A 19,425-nucleotide genomic window follows, 5' to 3' on the forward strand; every position below is an offset into this window, starting at 1 on the left:
AAGAATAAACCAGAATGAAATGAAAAGGAAAAATAATAGAACTTCCTGTATATTTTTTTGTTCTTTGATTATTTGTTTTTGTTTTTTAATATCCTGACAGCATAACCTAATAGCAGAAGGAGTGTAAAGGAAATTTCAGTATTTCAGGAAAATACTGAAAAAATATGAAGCCCATTCTCACAGAATTTGAAGAACTAGGGTCCACACCGTGGCCCTGGATGCTACAGAAAGTATTTGGGGACACTGAAAGAGGAGATTTTATATTCTGGCTACCAATCAGCTTCAAGCTACACTACATTGCCAAAACATCGACAGTTATATTTTCATTGATTTTTGAGTGACTGTTTTTTGGGTTATTTTTCTACCAAGGTCTATCCCTCCCAGCAATATAAATCCTTCATTTCTTCAGCCACAACAGATATTCTGCAAGAGCTGTCACTCAGGTTTCCTGACTCCAGACAGTATGGCAATTAGCAAAATGGAGTAAAATTGCATATTACCAGCCAAACTTCTGCCAAGAGCTGTAATAACTGTCCAGGTTTTAAAATCTGAATTTGACTAACTTCCTTCTTATATAATTGCATTGTTACACATTGCTCAGTTTGATAATTGACTACATAATTTGTCTGACATATATATATGCAATAATCAGTAGTCTTGCTATGCTTCTATCATGCGCATACCTGCAATGTTTAACATCGTGACTCGGAGGGATGTTTTGAACTTAAATTGTCTGTATGCAATTTTTCATGTATACATATATGATTTTCATCAAATACTGTTAGTTCCTTCCATCTGTAGGCCTTTTGTTTCCACTAACCTGTTAGTGTCAGTATGACCCAGCACTCTTCATCATTCATCATTCATTATTCATCATTCTTCAACACAGAAGTTCCAGAAACTTCCCTCTTTGTTGTTGCCATATATCACTTTTTAGGATCAGCTGAGCCCATGTCTACAGCACAAGATATGGCCCAGAAAAACAGGGAAGTAAGACAATAAAGACTCTTTGCATTTTAGCTTTCTCCAAGACTGCATCTTTCAGAATTTGAATCGTGCATATAAATGCTATCTAAATGCACTCTGTGTACATACTTCTTTTATTGGCTGAAGTCTGTAGTAAATTTGGCCTGAAATTTCATCAGCAAATTAGAATTTTAATAAATTTTCCTAAAAAGATTATTGAGGCAAGAAAGGAAGCAAAAAAGGAAAAAGCCGAAGACAGGTGATATGGTTAAGAGCAAGGAATTTTGTGAGGCCAATATTACATGCCAGTTAATCCATAGGTAATGGGTGAAAATTCAGACAAAGGGTGAGGAGAAGAAAGACCAGAAAAGAGACACACAACAGAGGAGCAGAGTGGCAACTCAGGACAGGAGACTGTTGCCTTTAAGGTCATGCTTCATTTACTGCAAAAGCTGAAATACATGCAGGCTGATGTTACATTTACAGGAGATGAATGTTTATTTGGAAACTAGATTCTGTCTATGTCTCTGCCATTGAGTTTCACTATATTTGATAAATCACTTCAACATTACTTTCTAGAGGTGCGTGTTTGTAATAGTCTGAATATGTTACACCTCAGTTACAGCAATATTGACTGTTCACAGATGTAATTAAAGTTAATTTGCTGTGCTGTGAATATATGTAGTTCCATTATGCTAATACTATGAAAAGTGAGGTCATAGGTATTCCAACCAGATAATTTTTAATCTGTGTCTCAGTTCTCACTCACTGAAATGGTGACAGTACCTATATGTGAAATTGAATTTATTAAAGTTTATGAAGGAGTAACACACTCTAGTGATAAATGTTGTAGAAACACTTCTGGGAAAATTAGGAACTCCTTCTTCAGACCAGGATCTTCAGAGAGAAAGTAAGGGAGAGGGACAGGGGGTGGAGGCCAGGCAGTGGTCCATGAGAGGAATGCAAAATATTCTTTAGGCCAGTTAGTCTAACAGTGGTGTCAGGGAAGGTTATGGAGCAGATTTTCTTGAGTGACATCACATAGCACATGCAGGACAACCAGGTGATCAGTCAGTATGGGTTTATGAAAAGCAGACCCTGCTTGACTAACCTGATCTACTTCTGTGACAAGGTGGCCAGCTCAGTGGATGAGGGAAAGGCTGTGGATGTTGTCTACCTGGGCTTTAGTAAAACCTTTTACACAGTTTCCCACAGCATTGTCCTGGAGAAAGCAGCTGCTCATGGCTTGGATGGGTGTGAATGCTTTGCTGGGTAAAAAACTGTCCAGATGGCTGGGCCCAAAGCTTTGTGGTGACTTGCCAGCAGCCTGATTTAACCCCTCTTTCTGTTACTCTTTGAGCCCAGCTGTGTGCTGAACATTTTGTGCAGGAGGATACTGTGAGAGACAGTATCAAAAGTTTTGCTAAATTCCAAATCCACTGTACCTACTGGCTTCCCTTGGTCAACTAGATGGGTGACCATGTCATAGGAGGAAATTAATTTGGTTAAACAGGACCTTCCCTTCATGATCCCATGCTGGGTATAACCAGTGACTGCATTGTTTCTCAAGTGTTTTTCAGTAACTCTCAGAACAGCCTTCTCCATAATTTTACAGAGCACACAGTGAGACTGACAGGCCTGTAATTACTAGGGTCTATTTTCTTGTCCTTCCTGAAAACTGGGACAACATTTTCCATCTTTTAGTCAAGTGTGAGCTCTCCAGACTCCAAAGACCATTGAAAAACAATGGAGAGAGGTCCCATAACATTGGCCAGGTCTTTCAGTACCTTTGGATAAATCCCGTCAAGCCCTATAGATATATATACATCCAGCTGGAGCAGCAAGTCTCAAACAAGTCCAGGGTTGGCTGGAAGTTTGTCATTCTCTCAGTGTTGGTCTTCCAGCACAGGACTCCAGGGGTCCCAGAGCCCATCATCAGTGTCAAAGACCGAGGTGAAGAAAACGTAAAATATTTTTGCTTTGTCTACATCCTTGGTAGTGAGGTGACTGACCTTGTCAAGTAAGTGACCCATGTTATCTCTGGTTCTCTATTTGTTATTAACATATTTTTTACAGTTTTTTTGTTGTCCTTCATGGTGGAAGCCAGCTGGCCAGCCTGAACTCTAATCAGGCTTTGGCTGCCAGGTGTTTTCTCCCCACACTGGCAAACAGCATCTCTGTAGCCTTCGTATGTTTCCTGTCCTTGCTTCTGATGCCCAAACATTTTCATTTTCTGCCTAATTTCTAGAAAATCCCTGTTCAGCCAAGAGATCCATCTGCCCCACTTTATTGTCTTCTGATACTTTGGAATTGCCTGCTCCTGGGCTTTTATGATGCAGTCCTTCAGGTCAAAGGGCTGGGCAGTCCAAAGTCTATTATTAATATTAAAGACGAAACCAAAAAAGTGCATTAAATCTCTCCACCTTTTCTACCTCCCTATTTTCCAGGTGACCATTTTCATCAAGTATAAGTCATATATTTTTCTTAGACCTCCTCTTGCTATTAAAATACTTTAGAAAGTCTCTTTTTTTTTTGTCTGATGCAACACTGGACAGGTTCAACTCCAGATGAGCTTTTTCAATATCTTAGCATAGCTTTCTCAGTCAAAATAAAAACCCAAGCCTTCCTCTTCTCTTTCCTACAAAGTCTATTATCCAAGACCATATCAGATATGTGGGGAGTTGAGGATACATGGACTTTGATTATATTCACTAATATAATTGCAATTTGCTAATATGATAGCTGAAACCAGTGGTTAAGTTGATGAGCTGATAAGTGGTAACATAATAGATTTAAATTCTGTTATCAGTTCCATTACTGGGTAACTGATGTTTAGTAAATGACTGCTGATCATTTTGTCTCAATTGTCCTGTCTGAAAGCTGAATAAAAATGATTAGTTTCTTTGTAAAATACTATTAGAAAAATTACATGAGAGGAGACTATTAACTAATATTGTATTAAATACATTTTTCCTAAGTTAATACTTAAATTAAATCTTCATTCATTTATATTTTTATGTAATCTATTGGGAAAAAAAGAAAAAGCACTAAGTATCTCATCTCCTAGTCTCATCTTCCTTTGTTTTTTCCACAAGTTACACTTAGTTCTGTCCATCTCCTTTGAGGAGGTGACAGGTGGGAACAGTGTCGCCCTGCTCCTGGCTCCTTGTCCTCCTCTGTTCCAGAATACATTGCCTGTGGCTACAGACCCGCAGGCCAATCACTGCACTGAATTGGTTTACCCACAGTGCCTCAAGAATGTCTGCACCCCACGATGGGTCACCCAAAGACCACGGTCCCTCAGGGGTTACCCTGCTGTGGCATGAAATGCCTCCTTCCTGGAGTGCATCCCAGCGCTATCTCCTTCTGCCTTTGCCCTCCATGTTTCTTTCATGTCTCCTCTGCTTTGTTTATCCTCCCAGCAACTGTGACTCATAAATATGTCTGAGCAGCAGTACTACATTCTCCTTGGCTGGTGACAGGTTTGGCAAATAATGGGCTGTTTAGTTCCACTTCAGAGCAGCTCCTGGTTCCTTCTACATGAGTCACCCTCTGCCACCCTGCCACCAAGACCCTACCAGGTATGTCCACAAAACCACAAGACACATTCACATACATTTTTTATTTTTGAACAATACATCTACAGAACTTAAAGCTAAAGGAGGCTAGGAGAATCGTTTTCCTCACCTCACTGTCCCCCTTTGTGGTGTCTTTTCAGAGGAACTGTATTATTTCCATTTGACCGTAGACTGACAGGTTATACAGCTGATACATACCTTCATGAAGTACAGTTACTAAATGTCTGAATGAATTGACTCTTTCTGCCAGGCTTCATCTCACTTCTTGCTAAGATTGCTCCGTTTTTCTCAGTTATGATTATTGGAAATGAAATTGAAAACATAAGGTTAAAAAGGGAAATAGTACATTGCACATACAATAAACAGAGAACAGAGCAGAGGCAATAAATTAAATATAAGCAGATGATACAAGTAATCTGATGGATTGATATGTATGACTAAGCTTCTCTAAAGATGTCCAATATATTCTAGAATGGAAAATCAATCATCTACAAAAATAATATAGCATAAAATTTCTTAATGATAAAGGTTCTACATCTTTTTTCCCCCCCTGAAAATTAGTACAGAATTAAATGCTATCCTCTATATAAATTCCAGATAGATATTTATTATTGTTCAGGAAATGAAAACCAATTCATCAGGAAATAAGAAATACGTGCCGTATACACAATCAAGAAACAATTCCTTGTTCTTACAAATGGAGCCATGTTGCCCATGGTAAGCCCTTGCCTTGACTGATCTCACAAATGAGAACCATGAATCACTTAACCAGTGTGCCACAAGGACTACCTTATTAGAACAATGTTTTGGTCCTCTGTTCTCAAATGAAATAGAAGAAATAGAAATATTTTCCAAAGATTTAGCCTTAACTGGAGTTGGGCCTCAAACCTACCTACTTCGGTTGTAAGGACTGGTCTCTGTTCCTCACTTGATTTGATCTCATCTGTCTTTAACATCTGTGACCAAACCACTTTCCCAAATTGCTATTCAAATGCTAATGAAGAGCAATTATGAGCTCAATTTTGGAGCCCAAATTAGGCACCTAAAATTTATGCAGATTTAATCCAGGCCTTTCCATCCTGCCAACACTACACATTGCTAGCATATTATCATAGGAGGCTGCAACCATTCTCACTGAGTTTTCTCAGCCCTGAATAAATTTCTGCTTTTTTGGGGTTTTTTTAGGAAATATCTTCTGCCATCAGTTTCTAGTTGGTAGGATAGAATTTCAAGATGGTCTACACAGGCTTTTGTCTGATATTTGTAGGATAACAATTAGATTTTAACTCAATAATCTATTAATTTTGTCACATTAACAATTTTTTTTAAAAAAATATCAGTGCTTCAAAAGACAGATTGCTACTGGAAGAATCAGCTTGAGTGGGGAATTACTGATTTGTATATGTAATTAAGAACAAAAATTAAGTTTTTTACTGTAATTTATCTTTTAAGGTCTCCATACTCAAAGAGGAAAAATCTGTATTCAATAAACTTTTAATTATTCCTCAGTAATGATTAAATTACATCAAGCTCTTCCTCATACAGCTTCTTAATTCCCTGACTTTCATGCACTTTCTATCTCACTATAACCAAGTGCCTGGGGGAATTTCAAGTAGGATGCTTTGTGCTTCTTCAAAGTGTAATGGTCTCAGTCATATCTGTGTCAGAGACCATGACATCAGAAGGTGTAAGTTAAAGCAGGTTAAAGTTAACCACCTGGATTTTCAGCTTCAATTTTTAAAGTCAAGGCAGTTCAAGTAAAAGATGTGTGCAGATAAACTGACACTACATCAAGGAAAGAGTAACAATAAAAATAATTAAAAGCAGATGTCACAACTTTATTTAAACTGGAATGGATTTGGTTTTTTTAAGAACAACAAGCACTGGGAGCAGAGAGCTGCCTGAAAGGAAGATGTAGCCAGTTAGTATTGGATATTAGGAAAAAATTTATTTTCAGAAAGGGTTATTAAACACTGGAACAGGTTGCCCAGGGAAGTGATAGAGTGACTGGGAGGGATTTAAAAGCCTTGTAGATGTGGTGCTGAGGGACATGGTTTAGTGATAGACCTGGCATTGATGAGTTAACAGTCTGACTTTGTGATCTTGAAGTTTTTTTCCAACCAAAATATTCTATGGATATGTAATCAGAACCCATGCCTCTTCACCACCAGTTATAACTAGTGGGCTGCAGAGTAAAACTCTCTTTTTCAGGTCAAATAAATCTGACATTGTTTCCTTCAAAGAAACTGCTTTTGGCAGACTAGCTTGATAATGCCACTATAATAGAGAAACTCAAAGAGAACATTTTCAAGAGCAGGGAGAAGTAAATATTGATCCTTAGAAGAAAACCCTATCTTGGCACCAGTACTACTAGACTGGTATGTTGTCAGAGAATGATTTGGTTTCTCCAGTATGCTTTGTCTTTTTTTTTTTTTTTTTTATGGTTTATTTCTTTCTTGATTTTATTATTATTTTTGCTGGTTTTACTGCTCCTAAAGGTTGAAGTAGCTCTTTCATGGAAAGTTCTTATTTCCTGGCAACTTGCTACTCTGTCTTATAACTACAGTCATATCGGTTCATTAATTCAGTTCCAATTTTTGTGGAGGCATATGATGCACTAACTGAAGTACATATCATGTTGTGGAATGCAAATACATTGACTCCATAGACTTAATAATTCCTTGTGTGGAGGTATTTGGGTAACTTCATAAGGGGGAAACACGACAATGTCTAAAATATTTACAAATCCATACAGAATAAGATTTTAAAAATTAAAAATGTCAATTTCTTGCTCTTCGAACAGAATTCTAAGGCATGGGGTTGAACTAAATATCTGTATTTTTCCCCACTGCAATCATAAAATGAAGATGTGAATGAACCCCGTTAAGTACCATGAAAGCGTCAAGCAATTACCATATAAACAAATGAACAAATTAAGAAACCAAATCTCACAAATAAACCAATTACTAAACTGAAAAAACGACAAATTGGCAAATAGCTTAGTAAAAAGGGAGACACTCTTGAAGTTTATTAGAAAGGGCAGCTCAGATAAAGTAGGTTGTGAAAATTGATTCAAGATCCTTTCAAACACTGGGTAGTTGTCATTCACTGAGATGTGAGAGAGAAAAGGAGTAAAAATCAAGACTAGGAATAGTGGCTTGGACATTCTACAATCAAGTCATGTGAGAATTAAGTATTATCCAAAAACTTGATAATGCTTGGACAAAAGGCTACTGCTTTATTTTTATTGCATATGACATTTTGGTTAGGATAGATAACAATCCTACATTTCAAAATGTCACAGCTAAATGGTAGACGGGATATCATGAGTAGCTGCTATGTGAAATATGCAAAGACTGCTTTACAGAAAAAGCTTGCCCTCTACCAGCAACCCCTGGGCACTATCCTGAGATAAGGTGTTTTGCATAATCTTTTAGTTTAGGTTGCAAACCTTAAGCTGTTTATTTGGCCCCATGTGGGATGACCTTGGCTGACTGCCAGATATTCACCCAGGAGCCCTCCCACTAACCATTCTCAACAGCACAGGGAGTGGAAATAAGATGGGTAACTTCCTAAGCTGAGATGGGGACAGGGAGATTGCTTGTCAATTACAGCCACTGGCAAAACAGACTCAAATTGGGGAAAATTAATTTGATTTGTTAAAGAAAAAACAAAAACAAACAAAAAAAACCCCAGTAACATGGTGAGAAATAGTAAAACTAAAAATATCTTTCCTCCACCCTCTCCTTTTCCCAGACTCAACTTGTTAGTTCCTGACTCTTTTACCACTCCACACACTGCCCCAGCAGTGCAGAAGGAATGAGGAATGGAAATTCCAGTCAGCATATATCACTGACTCTCTACTGCCCATTCCTCCTTTTATTTCTTCTCCACTCCAGCATGGGGTCCTGCAGGTTGCAGTCCTTATTAAACTTATTCAAAATGGGCCCTTTGCATGTGCTGCAGTCCTTCAAGGATTGTTGCAGTGTGGATCTTTCTCACAGAATAAAATCCTTCACAGAGTCCTCTGGTGTGGGTCTCCCATAGATCACAATTCCTTCCAGAAAATCTGTTCCTGCATGGACTCCTTTCCATGGGCTACAGCTCCTGCCAAGAATCTCTTTTGTTGGCTCTCCGTGGGCTGCAGCTTCCTTGAGGGCATCTCCACCTGCTGTGGCATGAATTAATCTGCTCCAGTGTGGTCTTCCACGGGCTGAAAGGGCCCAACCTCTGTCACCATGGTTTACTCCAGAGGCTTAAAGGGAAACTCTGCTTGGCACATGGCACATCATCTCTCCTCCTTCATCACTGAGCTTGCTCTCACATTCTCCTTGCTCTCTTCTCTCCCAGCTGCTGCACATTGGTTTCACCTTTTCTTAAAAATGCTGTCAAAGAACCACTACCAGCATAGCAGAGGGACTCAGCTTTGGCCAGTGGCAATTCCATTTTGGAAGTGGCTGGAACTGGCACTGCACCCCTCCACTCAGGAGTGCAGCCCCCAGTCTCTTATCACAAAAGCCACTCCTGCAGCCCCCAGTGTCCCACCCCAAACCTTGCCATGTAAGCCAAATACAGCCTAAAGTCACCCAGCAATCCCACCATCACTGAGAAAATACTGCACGGCTGTCAAGGCAGATATTTGCTCCAGGTACTATATCACACCATGGGCTCTGGAATTCAACAGAGTTAATTATTTTGACTCTACTGACTTCAAAAACTGCAGATCACAATAAACAAACTGAGAAATGTGTCCTGAAAAAAGATATGCTACCTAATGAAAATGTATGATATACAGTAAATGCAGAGGACCAGGTTCAGTTTAGTAGGCGAATGAGATTGTTTAAATATTGGAATGCACATTATGGAAAAAAGCCAAAGTGACCTACAATCATCACCCCATATATTATTTTTTTAGATTAAAAAAATTTAATTTGAATTATGCCTTGTAAAAAAATGATCAAGTGTAAAAAAGAGAGTTGAAGTATAAAATGTATAGAGAAAAAAGTCACAAGAAGGTATATGATGAAAAAAGTCACAAGAAGGTATATCATAAAAAAAGGAATGACAGATATTCAGAGGAAGAAAATAGATCTAAAACTTATCCTTTCTCTGTCACAACTTTCTTAAAGCAGTAAACTAGAAAAAAAGAAACACATCACAATGATATACCTCTTACTTCTTTGGAAAGAAAAATATTTCATTTGTTCATGAAATAAAGTAGGAGACTCCTGCTATCACCTCCTGCTAGTGTTACATTGGCACAAAACCAAGCAAAAGTAAGAATTGTGTAATCCAACATGTTAGATCACCTCCAGGGCAGTACTAGGAGATATAGCAGATCTGGCCTCACACCTAGTAATTTCTGGTCTGTGTCTGGCTGATTGCAACTGTTCCTGGGAAGTACACAAATATGTAGCAAAAGATCATGTTTCAAAACACAGTAATACTATAGAATAGCAAATGCACAGTAAATATATATTTTTTTAATTTTTATTAACAAAACAATCTGAAAAGACTATTCCAAAACAGTACTTCCAGTCTACTGGCTTTTTCACACCTTGATAATAATTATCTAAACTGGATGGAAACAGAGATATTTACAGTCAGGTGAGACAATACCTCATTATCAGGGGCCAGGTCTTAAGCCTTTCTGTTGCAATCATTGGGAAAATAAGATGCTTCAAGAAACAAGCAAAAATGATAAATGGGGAGCTGGCTTAGTTTTTCAGTAAGAAATGCTGAACAGAAGGAGTAAATCCAGTTCACACAACAAGGCAAACTGTATGAATACTCTTCCTTCTTTGTTTCTGCACGGGAACTTGAATCTAGTTCCTGAGAGCACCCTGAGCAGAGGTCTGAGCCAAGCCATCCTGGGACTATGTCTGACATCGGTTACCCTCACCAGGCTGCATCCTGCTCCCACCTGTAGGATAATATTCCAGTCTATCCCCATGCCCAGGGAGGTGCCCATGCCCAGGGCTGGGTCTGTCCCCTGGCTGCTCTGCTCCTGGGACAGGCTCTGGATGCTGGATCCTGCTCTCCTGATCTCCTTGTATCCTGTGGCTGTTGTCTCCCTGTCCCAAGGGAGCAGCTGGCCACTGCTATGGCCCAGCAGTTTGATGTCCTCGGGTTCTAAATCCTGACTATGCTGACACATTTCCTAAGCTGTTTAGCCAGGGCAGAGCTAAATGTGCACAAAAGTAGGATTTTAGTAAACTAGACTTAATTTTTTTTTAAAGGCTGTGGAATCTTCCTACCATGTGGGCTGGTGGCAAGTGACCCAAAGAAAACAGGAAAATAATTTTAGGTTACATCCCACAGTTTCCCTTGAGGTTTTCTTTAGGTGACTAAGTGCTTCACTGGGTCTAAGTACTAGCATACTGCTATTTTCAATTTCACCTTTTATGAAACTCAAACACTTGGGGTTAAAGAAAAAAGGTTTGGTAAATGAAGACAAACCAAGAATCAATTATGGCAACTGGTGTATTTTTTGTCAAATATGACACAAGTATAAGGATTTGTATGATACTATTTGAGAACTGAATTACTTGATTTTCAAGTTTTATGGTTTTGACTTTGTTATTGCTTAGAACCAGGTATTTAGAAGCAGGAGTCTGAACCATTCTCTGTTGGGCCATGATGCCATATAGATTATATGCTTTGAGGCTACCATGCTGTAGAAACTGAGAAACCTTTAAGTGCTTCTCTTAGGCCTTTGTGCACGACAGGCATGTAACAAGTAACTTTTGTGTCATGACCTATTCCTGCATCATCTTTCTTGCACCATAGTTTACATGGGAAAAAAAATGAGTTCAGAAGTCCAAAGGCTATAAGATGATTTTTAACTATTTTTTAAATTTTGTTACCTGTCTTTCAATAAAAGCATAGTAACAGAGAGACAGTTTCCTGGGTTAACTGGGTCAACACAATCACGTCAGATGTTAAAAGACCAGGAAGTTTCATGCAGTGAAAAAGTAGGAATTTATGCTTTTTAACAACATACAACTCTCTTCAGCACTGGTACATAAGTTTCAGCAGTATTGTTATAACACCTAAAAGTGATGTGAGTTAAAGAATCGTACATATAAAACATTCTGGAAAAAGACTGTTTAAGGTTTGCTTTAATGAATTTTCTCTATATCAATTTAGAGCTCTGATTTTGCATTGTTATTATTAGGTATAAATGTTCAGTAGAGAGCTGGAAATTGGGATTTGATATCCGAATGGGTGTCTTACTGTAATATTTTAATATTTTAGAATTATGCTTTTGGGCAATCTCTTGGCAATGTCTGTCCTGAGACCTTATTTCAGTTGAGCTAGAAGGTATTTAGATTTATTTTATTGAAATAAATGAAACCATTTTAGTTATTCCTGGTCCAACTGAATAAAAAGTCTTCCCTAAGGAGCAAGCTGTAAATATAAAGAAAGTCTATTATGTGAGAATGATCAAAAAATAATGTGAGATCACCAAAGGTTTCGGTCTACAGTTACTCTTCTATGATACTTTCTATTCTCACATGAACCATGGAAAAAAAAAAAAAGAGAAAGAAAAAAGAAAAAAGGCAATTTATTATTAAATATATAAAGAGGAAAATCCAGTAGTTTATGTTCATAAATGGTTATCATAGGATTGATATCTTCATAGTAATGTATCTTTAATGCAAATTATATAATAAACATTACAGTAAAAATTCTGGAATTTAACATTGGTTTCAGCTGTACAGTAATGATTCTGCTTTTCAGAAACTTGCAATCTTTGTTGAACTGTGACAGAATTTCAACAAAAGTACCTTTCCTGCATATTTTGGGAGAAGACTGAATGCTGTTCACCTCTCTGAAACAACAGATTATTTGTGCTTAAAATGAAAAAAAATCACAGGGGCAGAGATTCATGATTCTACAGACTTTTAGGTTAGTAACCCAGGCTAAAAAGACGATGGTACTTCAGGAATACTGACCTTCATATTTTCTACTGATAAGTTGTTAACAGTACAGTGGCACTTACTGCATTAATGCTCTGTGTTTCAGACCCCATTCCACATTGGTTCTCAAGGGTAGTGCAGGGAGCACCGGTTTATGACACTGTATTCTGAGTTCTCCTCCAGGGCCCTTTTGTCTACAAGCTTCAGTATCTAATTCTTAGGTGAACAGTCCTTTTTGGACCTGACTCTTTAGTACAGAAAGAACGTTTACATTTTTAAACCAAAAAAGACATACCCTATTCTTCATACTTCACTCTTCATCAACATCTCTGCAAGAGCGGAAATAATTGTAATTTTTGCTTCAGCTTCAGTGGGAGAAGAAGGCTGTTTTTTGTTTTAGTGATATCCAGAATTAAGTAGAACACTTTGCCTTTCAGCAAAATTGTTTCTCAAGGAGATATCCTAATTAAGCAAATACTCCAATGAAGCATATCCCATTTAAATGGATATAGCAGTCCTTCCTTCATCTAGGGTAAGAGTAACAAATGCAATACAGAAATAATGTCAAAGAATTTAGTCTTCTAGGTGAACGAAATAGTTCTATTTTCTCATTCAATTATCTTTTATTAGGTTAATTGGTTCAGAACTGAATATGTATTCCTGATAGAAGCTTGCATATTTGCCAGTGTTTCCTTGACTGTAAAAACATGATATTTGTTCTTTCTGCTAACTATTTTGTGTTAACTGCCAAGCAGTTATTGATGACTTTTTTGAAGCTGCCACTGCAAGAACTGTAATGAATTGCTCTTTTGCAAGGTCATATATTAACTCAAATATCTCCAGTTATAAAGACTGTTTAAATCTGTCATTAACATACTGGGTTGCCTAAGACTCACACCCTCTGTGGCTTCTTACCCTCTGTCCTTTAACTCATGAGCTTTCATTATTGTCAAAAACCATAGGAAAACACATTTTGAAAAATCAGCCTTGATAACTCCTGCTGATAAAGAAAGATGAACAGGTCACAGAAGAAAAGTATGTGGAAACCTCAATTTGCATTACTGACTGCCACTGTCTCAGAAGACTCACTTTAAAGAGACCAACAGCTTTTTTCCTGTTAGCAGTATGTAAATGAGGAGAGTATTGAGGTTATGCACTAGACAGGTACAAGTTGTCCTTTCCACCTATAAGTGGTCTTTGAGGATTTACAATTAAATTGACTCTAGAGCTTGCCAATAGCTACTAGTGCACCTACAAGATTTTCCTTGTGATAGGCTTTACCCACAGGAAAGTGCTAGATTTTATTATTATTATTTTCTTCTTTAATAAGTAAACAAAAGCAAGTAAAAAAAGACCTCCCAAAACTATCTATCAAGAAAAGGCAAATGAAAGCACTTTGAAAAATTGCCAGTATTCTTGCTTCAGCAGTGACTCAAGAAACAAATTATAGAATAATCATGGTAGTATAAAGCCTTTCTATTTTCCCACATTACTGTTCACTGTTCTGGAAGAAAAAAGGATGTCAAGATGAAAGAGACTGTTGTAGGAAAGCAAAGAGAATAAGCAGAATCTTTTTAAAGATGAAGAGAAGGAAGACTGAACTGTTAGATTTCTATTTGAAAAAGTAGCAAACTGTCATTCATATTGGCAAGGGATGGTTATTTTAACAATGATCCTCATCCCTGGTGGCCTATGTACAGTAGTCTCTCCTTTGGTACTGAAAAAATTTTCTTTTTGCTCTCATAAGAGAATATGATTCACATGTCTATGAATGATGGATGAAAGAAGAGGGAAGAATGGTGGGAGTATAACATGAAAAAAGGTGTTTTGGATTGCTGCAAATATTTAGTCTCTTGAGATGCTGTAGAACCTGATACTCTAACTGGACACAGTGAATAACCACAGGTATGCTGTTAGAAAACATAGGTTCCATACATTAGGAACCAAAACTGTGTATGTTGCTGCCCCTTAGAATTCATCCTCTCCATTCAGACCCCACACACTTCAATTCTGAATTGCTAGAAAGCATTCTAGAAGCTCTTCATGCCAGCCCTAGATCCCCAGAGAACATTTATCTTCAAAGGCTTACCAGCAGGTTAGAACATTCAGCCACTAATTTACACTATTACTATGCTATATTAATCTGAGTACTTCTTGCTGTCTACTTTTCCCCTACCATTAGACTTTTGCTAACAACAAGCATATGTTCAGTCAGTTCCCCATAATGGCAATGGCAATTCACTGATTTTAATTTCTGATCACAGTACACACTCTCATAGGTTAGCTTGTGATCTAACTTACTTATTTCTGTGAATAAAGTGACTGTATTTGCAAAGGGCCTAATAAATGTGGGCAGTCTTGTCCAACATAATTGTCTGTTACCCTTATAGTAAAGAAGTTTTTTGTTATGTTTCAGTCGAATCTCCTGAGTTCCAGTTTGGGACCATTGCCCAGTCACTGGATACCACTGGTAAGAGTCTGATCCCACCCTCCTGATACCTGCCCTTGAGACATTCATAACCATTGATGAGATCCCCCCTCAGTCTCCATGTCCCAGGCAGAACAGTCCCAGTTGTCTCAGCCTTTCCTTGTAAGGTAGATTCTCCAGTCCCCTAATCATCTTAATGGCTCCATGCTAGACTCTCTCCAGCAGCTCCTTGTCCTTCATGAACTAGCGAACCCAGAACTAAATGCAATATTCCAGATGGGGCATCACTAGGACAGAGTAGAGGGGGAGGAAAACCTACCTTGCCAGAATCTTCTTGATGCACCCCAGGATGCAATTGGGCTTCTTGGTCACAAGGGCACATTACTGGTTTATGGTTGTCCTGTTTTCCACCAGGACTCAGATCTTTTTCCACAGAGATGTTTTCTAGCAGGTGATCACCTAAACTGTACTGGTGCATGGGCTTAACCCAAACCATTCTATGACGCTGTGAATCTGTGTAAAGCCCTGTGACTCTTATGAAGATCATGGAGGAATTGGACACTTCCAGATGGCATCTTCTGCTTGCAGAGTAGATGGCAAATAAATATTTAGCAAATATGAATTAAAGAACATTGACATGTACGTATGATATCTGTCTGTCCTTCAGGCAGAATTGTTTCACTCATGTTAAATGATAGATATTTCTGTTCATGAGGGATCAACAACACATATTGTTTCCTCCTGGTAAATTCGAGATTACTACAGAGTCGCATAAAAGTGTCTGTTTTTTTCATATGTGTCTAATTGCAATGATGACACCCAAAATAAGAACAGGATTTTCTTCTATTTGGCAATTGTTTGTCATAACCACCAGACTGTGGAACCAAGATTACTACTCTTTGCTTTTGTTCTGAACTCATGAACCTGAATACTTAGCAACATGGATTTGATTTGCACATCCAGATGTCTAACTTTGTCTAACTTTGATGCTGAGCAACAATAACATTACCTGTTTTTACTATTTCATGGAGAATTCCAAGCTGGAAGCTTATGAACTTATTTGAGCATAATGCTTATGTGGAAAACAGATAACTGGTACCAGAGTGCTCTTCCAAGGTTCTAGACTAAAAGTAAACTAAAGTTTAGTATTAGGAAGTATATTTAGGTGACAATCAAGATACTATTTTGAATAGTGACAGCAATTAACTGGTGGAGTAACATAGGAAGAATCACCTCTCTTGTTACCAAATTTTAAATAAAAAGTGGATGTTTCTCAGTCATGAGAAAATATCAATATATTTTATTCAAACAGGGAACAACTGATAACACGTTATACATGGGAAAAGACTGGATGACCATTAGGCTTACCTGAGGATTTATACACTCTGACATTCTCAGAATATTTAATTGAGCACTATTAGATTGTATGTCTAGCAGGGGGAAGAAGAGATGTAATTTTATATCATTTGGAGACCTGAACCAGTGTAACTCTGCAAATAATTTGAATTTTATAATATGGTCAATTAAATGAATTATGCTATTTTTCTGTTACCATAGAGGGACAAATAACTTTTGCCTGAAATTTGTCACACACAATTTAAGATAAGGAAAGATAATAACAAGAATAAAGGTGTATTTCAAAAGTATTTGAGTCAGAAAAAGTAGTGATAATGGAAATAAGTACTTTTCTGTAGCAATTTAAATTTAAAATTTAACTAATTCATATAAGAATACTAAGATCTTCCTCACCAGAGGACATATATTTTCCTGTTTTTTACCTTTCAGAAGATCTTGAAAGTATTAGATATTGCAAAACTTATGGTTCGAAAGGGGCAGAGAATTACAGTCAGTGTTTCCCCTGTCCTGTGAGCCTGTGGGACATGAACCACCTCCAGCTCTGAATCTTTACAGCCACATTAAAATAGCACTTATTTCACTTGAGGGACAAGAGTAGCAACTGCAAATAATAAGTCCTGTAAGGTTATATTTGCATTAAAAAGTAGTACAGAACTGTAGGAACATTTTTGCAGAGTAAAACAGTACTAAGGACCTGAGGCCCATTCTATCTGCCATATGGTAAGTTTTATTTCAGCTCAAGTCTTGCCCCATGAATGCAGTGTCCACAGCATTTAGAGTGCACAAGTTGCATTCAGGTTGTCCAACTCCCAGTTCTTTTGGCTCCGAGAAGAATCCTCCATGTATCCTCAGAAGTGGTTTCTTGTTGTGAATCTGGTAAACGAGGTTGATTGGGAAATAAATTTAAAAACATACACCTAAGCCACTAAATGTTAACAAATTAAAAACTAATTAAAGAAATCAGAGGATGTAGTAAACATTCTAAGTTAACCAGCTTTAAAGTCAAGTACTTGCCAGACTTGAAAATTGAACAGCTAGAGAACTCATCATGTAGGTCTGCAGTGAGTAGCAGAAGGATTTATTGTAGCTGAGCTACTTAAACTAAAAATACATTTTCTAGGCATTTGAATATTGCTTGAACTGCCTTCCTCTCCACCGCTGGATAATGTTTATAAAGAGAGCTGCCTTTATACTAACAGCTGGTAGAGCCAGATCCTTAACTGCAACACTGTATGAAACAGATACTGCTTCTTGAGGCACTCAAATAAATGCTCAGTAGGTTGACCTGCAGCAATGTTTTATTTAGATTCATGGGGTTTTTTTGGTTTTTTGTTTGTTTGTTTGTTTTAAACAGATCTTGTGTCTTATTCTCTCCAAAGTAACCTGTGTTATCACAAATAGGACTAGCTATATCTGTAGGAAAAGTCTATTCCTGTACGAGGTTGACTTTCTATTACAAAATCAGAATTACTCCTACCACAAGCAGTGATAAAGCCCTACATTTTGTCTTTACTTGTTACAGTAACTTAATAAGCTTTGAGGGGAATTGCTTCTTTCTTTCCCAGAAAATCTGCCTCCCCAATGGGACTTTTCTTTCCAAGGACAAATCTCCTCTTTCTCTGTCTTTAGATAGTTTCATAGCATCTCTTCCTTACCTGCTTTTCTTTTTAACCCAATTAATTAAGTTAAAATGTAAAATACTAGGCATTTTGTCTCCCAGAGGTCTACTTCGACACATAATCTTGCTATTTATGTATTTGGTTTAGTGCACTCTTGAGGTCCTAGATGGCCTTCTTGCCATTCACACTTTAAAATGTGTCACAATGTTTTATAAATTGAATATCATAGAGAAAATATTTATTGTTCATAAATCTGATAAAACTAACAGACTGTGGTGTGACATGACACTTTCAGCAGCAGAACAATCTTTCCATTCACCTCTTCCATCACTACTGCCTGTATTAGTTCATTCCTTTTTCTATTGTATTAGTTTTAAAGTAGAAAAACCAAAACAAACCCACATCCCAAAACAACACAATCCCCACATGTCAAATTATGACAAATTGATTTTTCTACTCATCTGAATTTTCCAGACAGCTTGTCCTGGCTTGGGCCAGGATAGAACTAATTTTCTTTCTTATAATTTTTCTTTCAGTTAAGTCTCTTCTAAGTAGCTGCACTTGCTGAAATTAATGGCATGTTTCTTATACAGTGGCTGCTTCTAGGACTGATAACACTCACTGTTTATAGCTAGTTATGGCTCGTATACTATGGCAAGTATATTTTAAATAACGAATTAAAAGGGAAAAAAAGAAGATAAATTATATATAAACTCATTTGTAAACAGGGGGTTGGGTCCCACATATAGGGCCCTTAAAAACTAATTAGTTTAAAAATAATATGTAAGTAATAACTGATGTATTCTATCACTTCATTAAAGTCTGGTGATTTACTTAAATAAAAAATCCTTATATACTTATGAATACATGAATAAATGTATACTTATTTTTCCTCTCTTTACAAACCAGTCATTTTCTATTAAGCAGGGAAGAAATGCTGGGTGCACTAGATGTAGCAAGCTCTCCAATTGTTAAACCTTTGGTCAAATCAAACCATGGTCATTCCTTTAGATTTCCTGTAGTCAATAACCTTTTGAGTAAATGCTATTAATTGCATTTGTATGCTTTCAGTGAAGTACATTGATGTTTCTTGCTGATGTCTTGACAGCCAACTTGCATCATAATGAAAAAAACCTCCAATGATCGTACATATGGTAGCGAACTTATGCGGTCAATACGCAGCTATATATATATATATATACACATATATATGAAGTGCTTGCATCTGATATATTGCATAGTTACACCTTAAGAGACAGATAATCAAGAAAACTGTAAAACTTAATTAAAATTAACATTTTAGTGATCTGAATTCTAGCAAAACTAATGTCAGTCAGTGTATCCCACACAACAGAAGATTTAATATTTTTTGGCTTTATTTGGCCATTTGAACTAGGGGGTCACCACATGACCAAATGGAAATAACATCTGAAAAAAGTGCACATTTTCAGACAGTTGTGTTTTGCCATAGTATAAATTGTCCTTTTTTATATAATTTTGTTACATAACTTGTAACACAGGTTTTGTGATAAACTTAACATCTAAGTCAATGATTC

At 37.3% G+C, this 19,425-nt stretch overlaps 1 protein-coding gene across 1 annotated transcript in view; it reads right to left on the bottom strand.

The window, feature by feature from the left end:
* The window catches only part of LOC139795022 (uncharacterized), a 32,794-nt gene extending 17,422 nt beyond the window's left edge, over positions 1–15,372 (bottom strand). The window contains 1 exon segment of the mRNA XM_071741466.1: positions 15,214–15,372. Coding sequence (XP_071597567.1) covers positions 15,214–15,372 — 159 coding nt within the window.
* Positions 15,373–19,425: the final 4,053 nt, after the last annotated feature.

This window comes from Heliangelus exortis, chromosome 1 (assembly GCF_036169615.1).
Source record: "Heliangelus exortis chromosome 1, bHelExo1.hap1, whole genome shotgun sequence".
In the NCBI taxonomy this organism is placed as follows: domain Eukaryota; kingdom Metazoa; phylum Chordata; class Aves; order Apodiformes; family Trochilidae; genus Heliangelus; species Heliangelus exortis.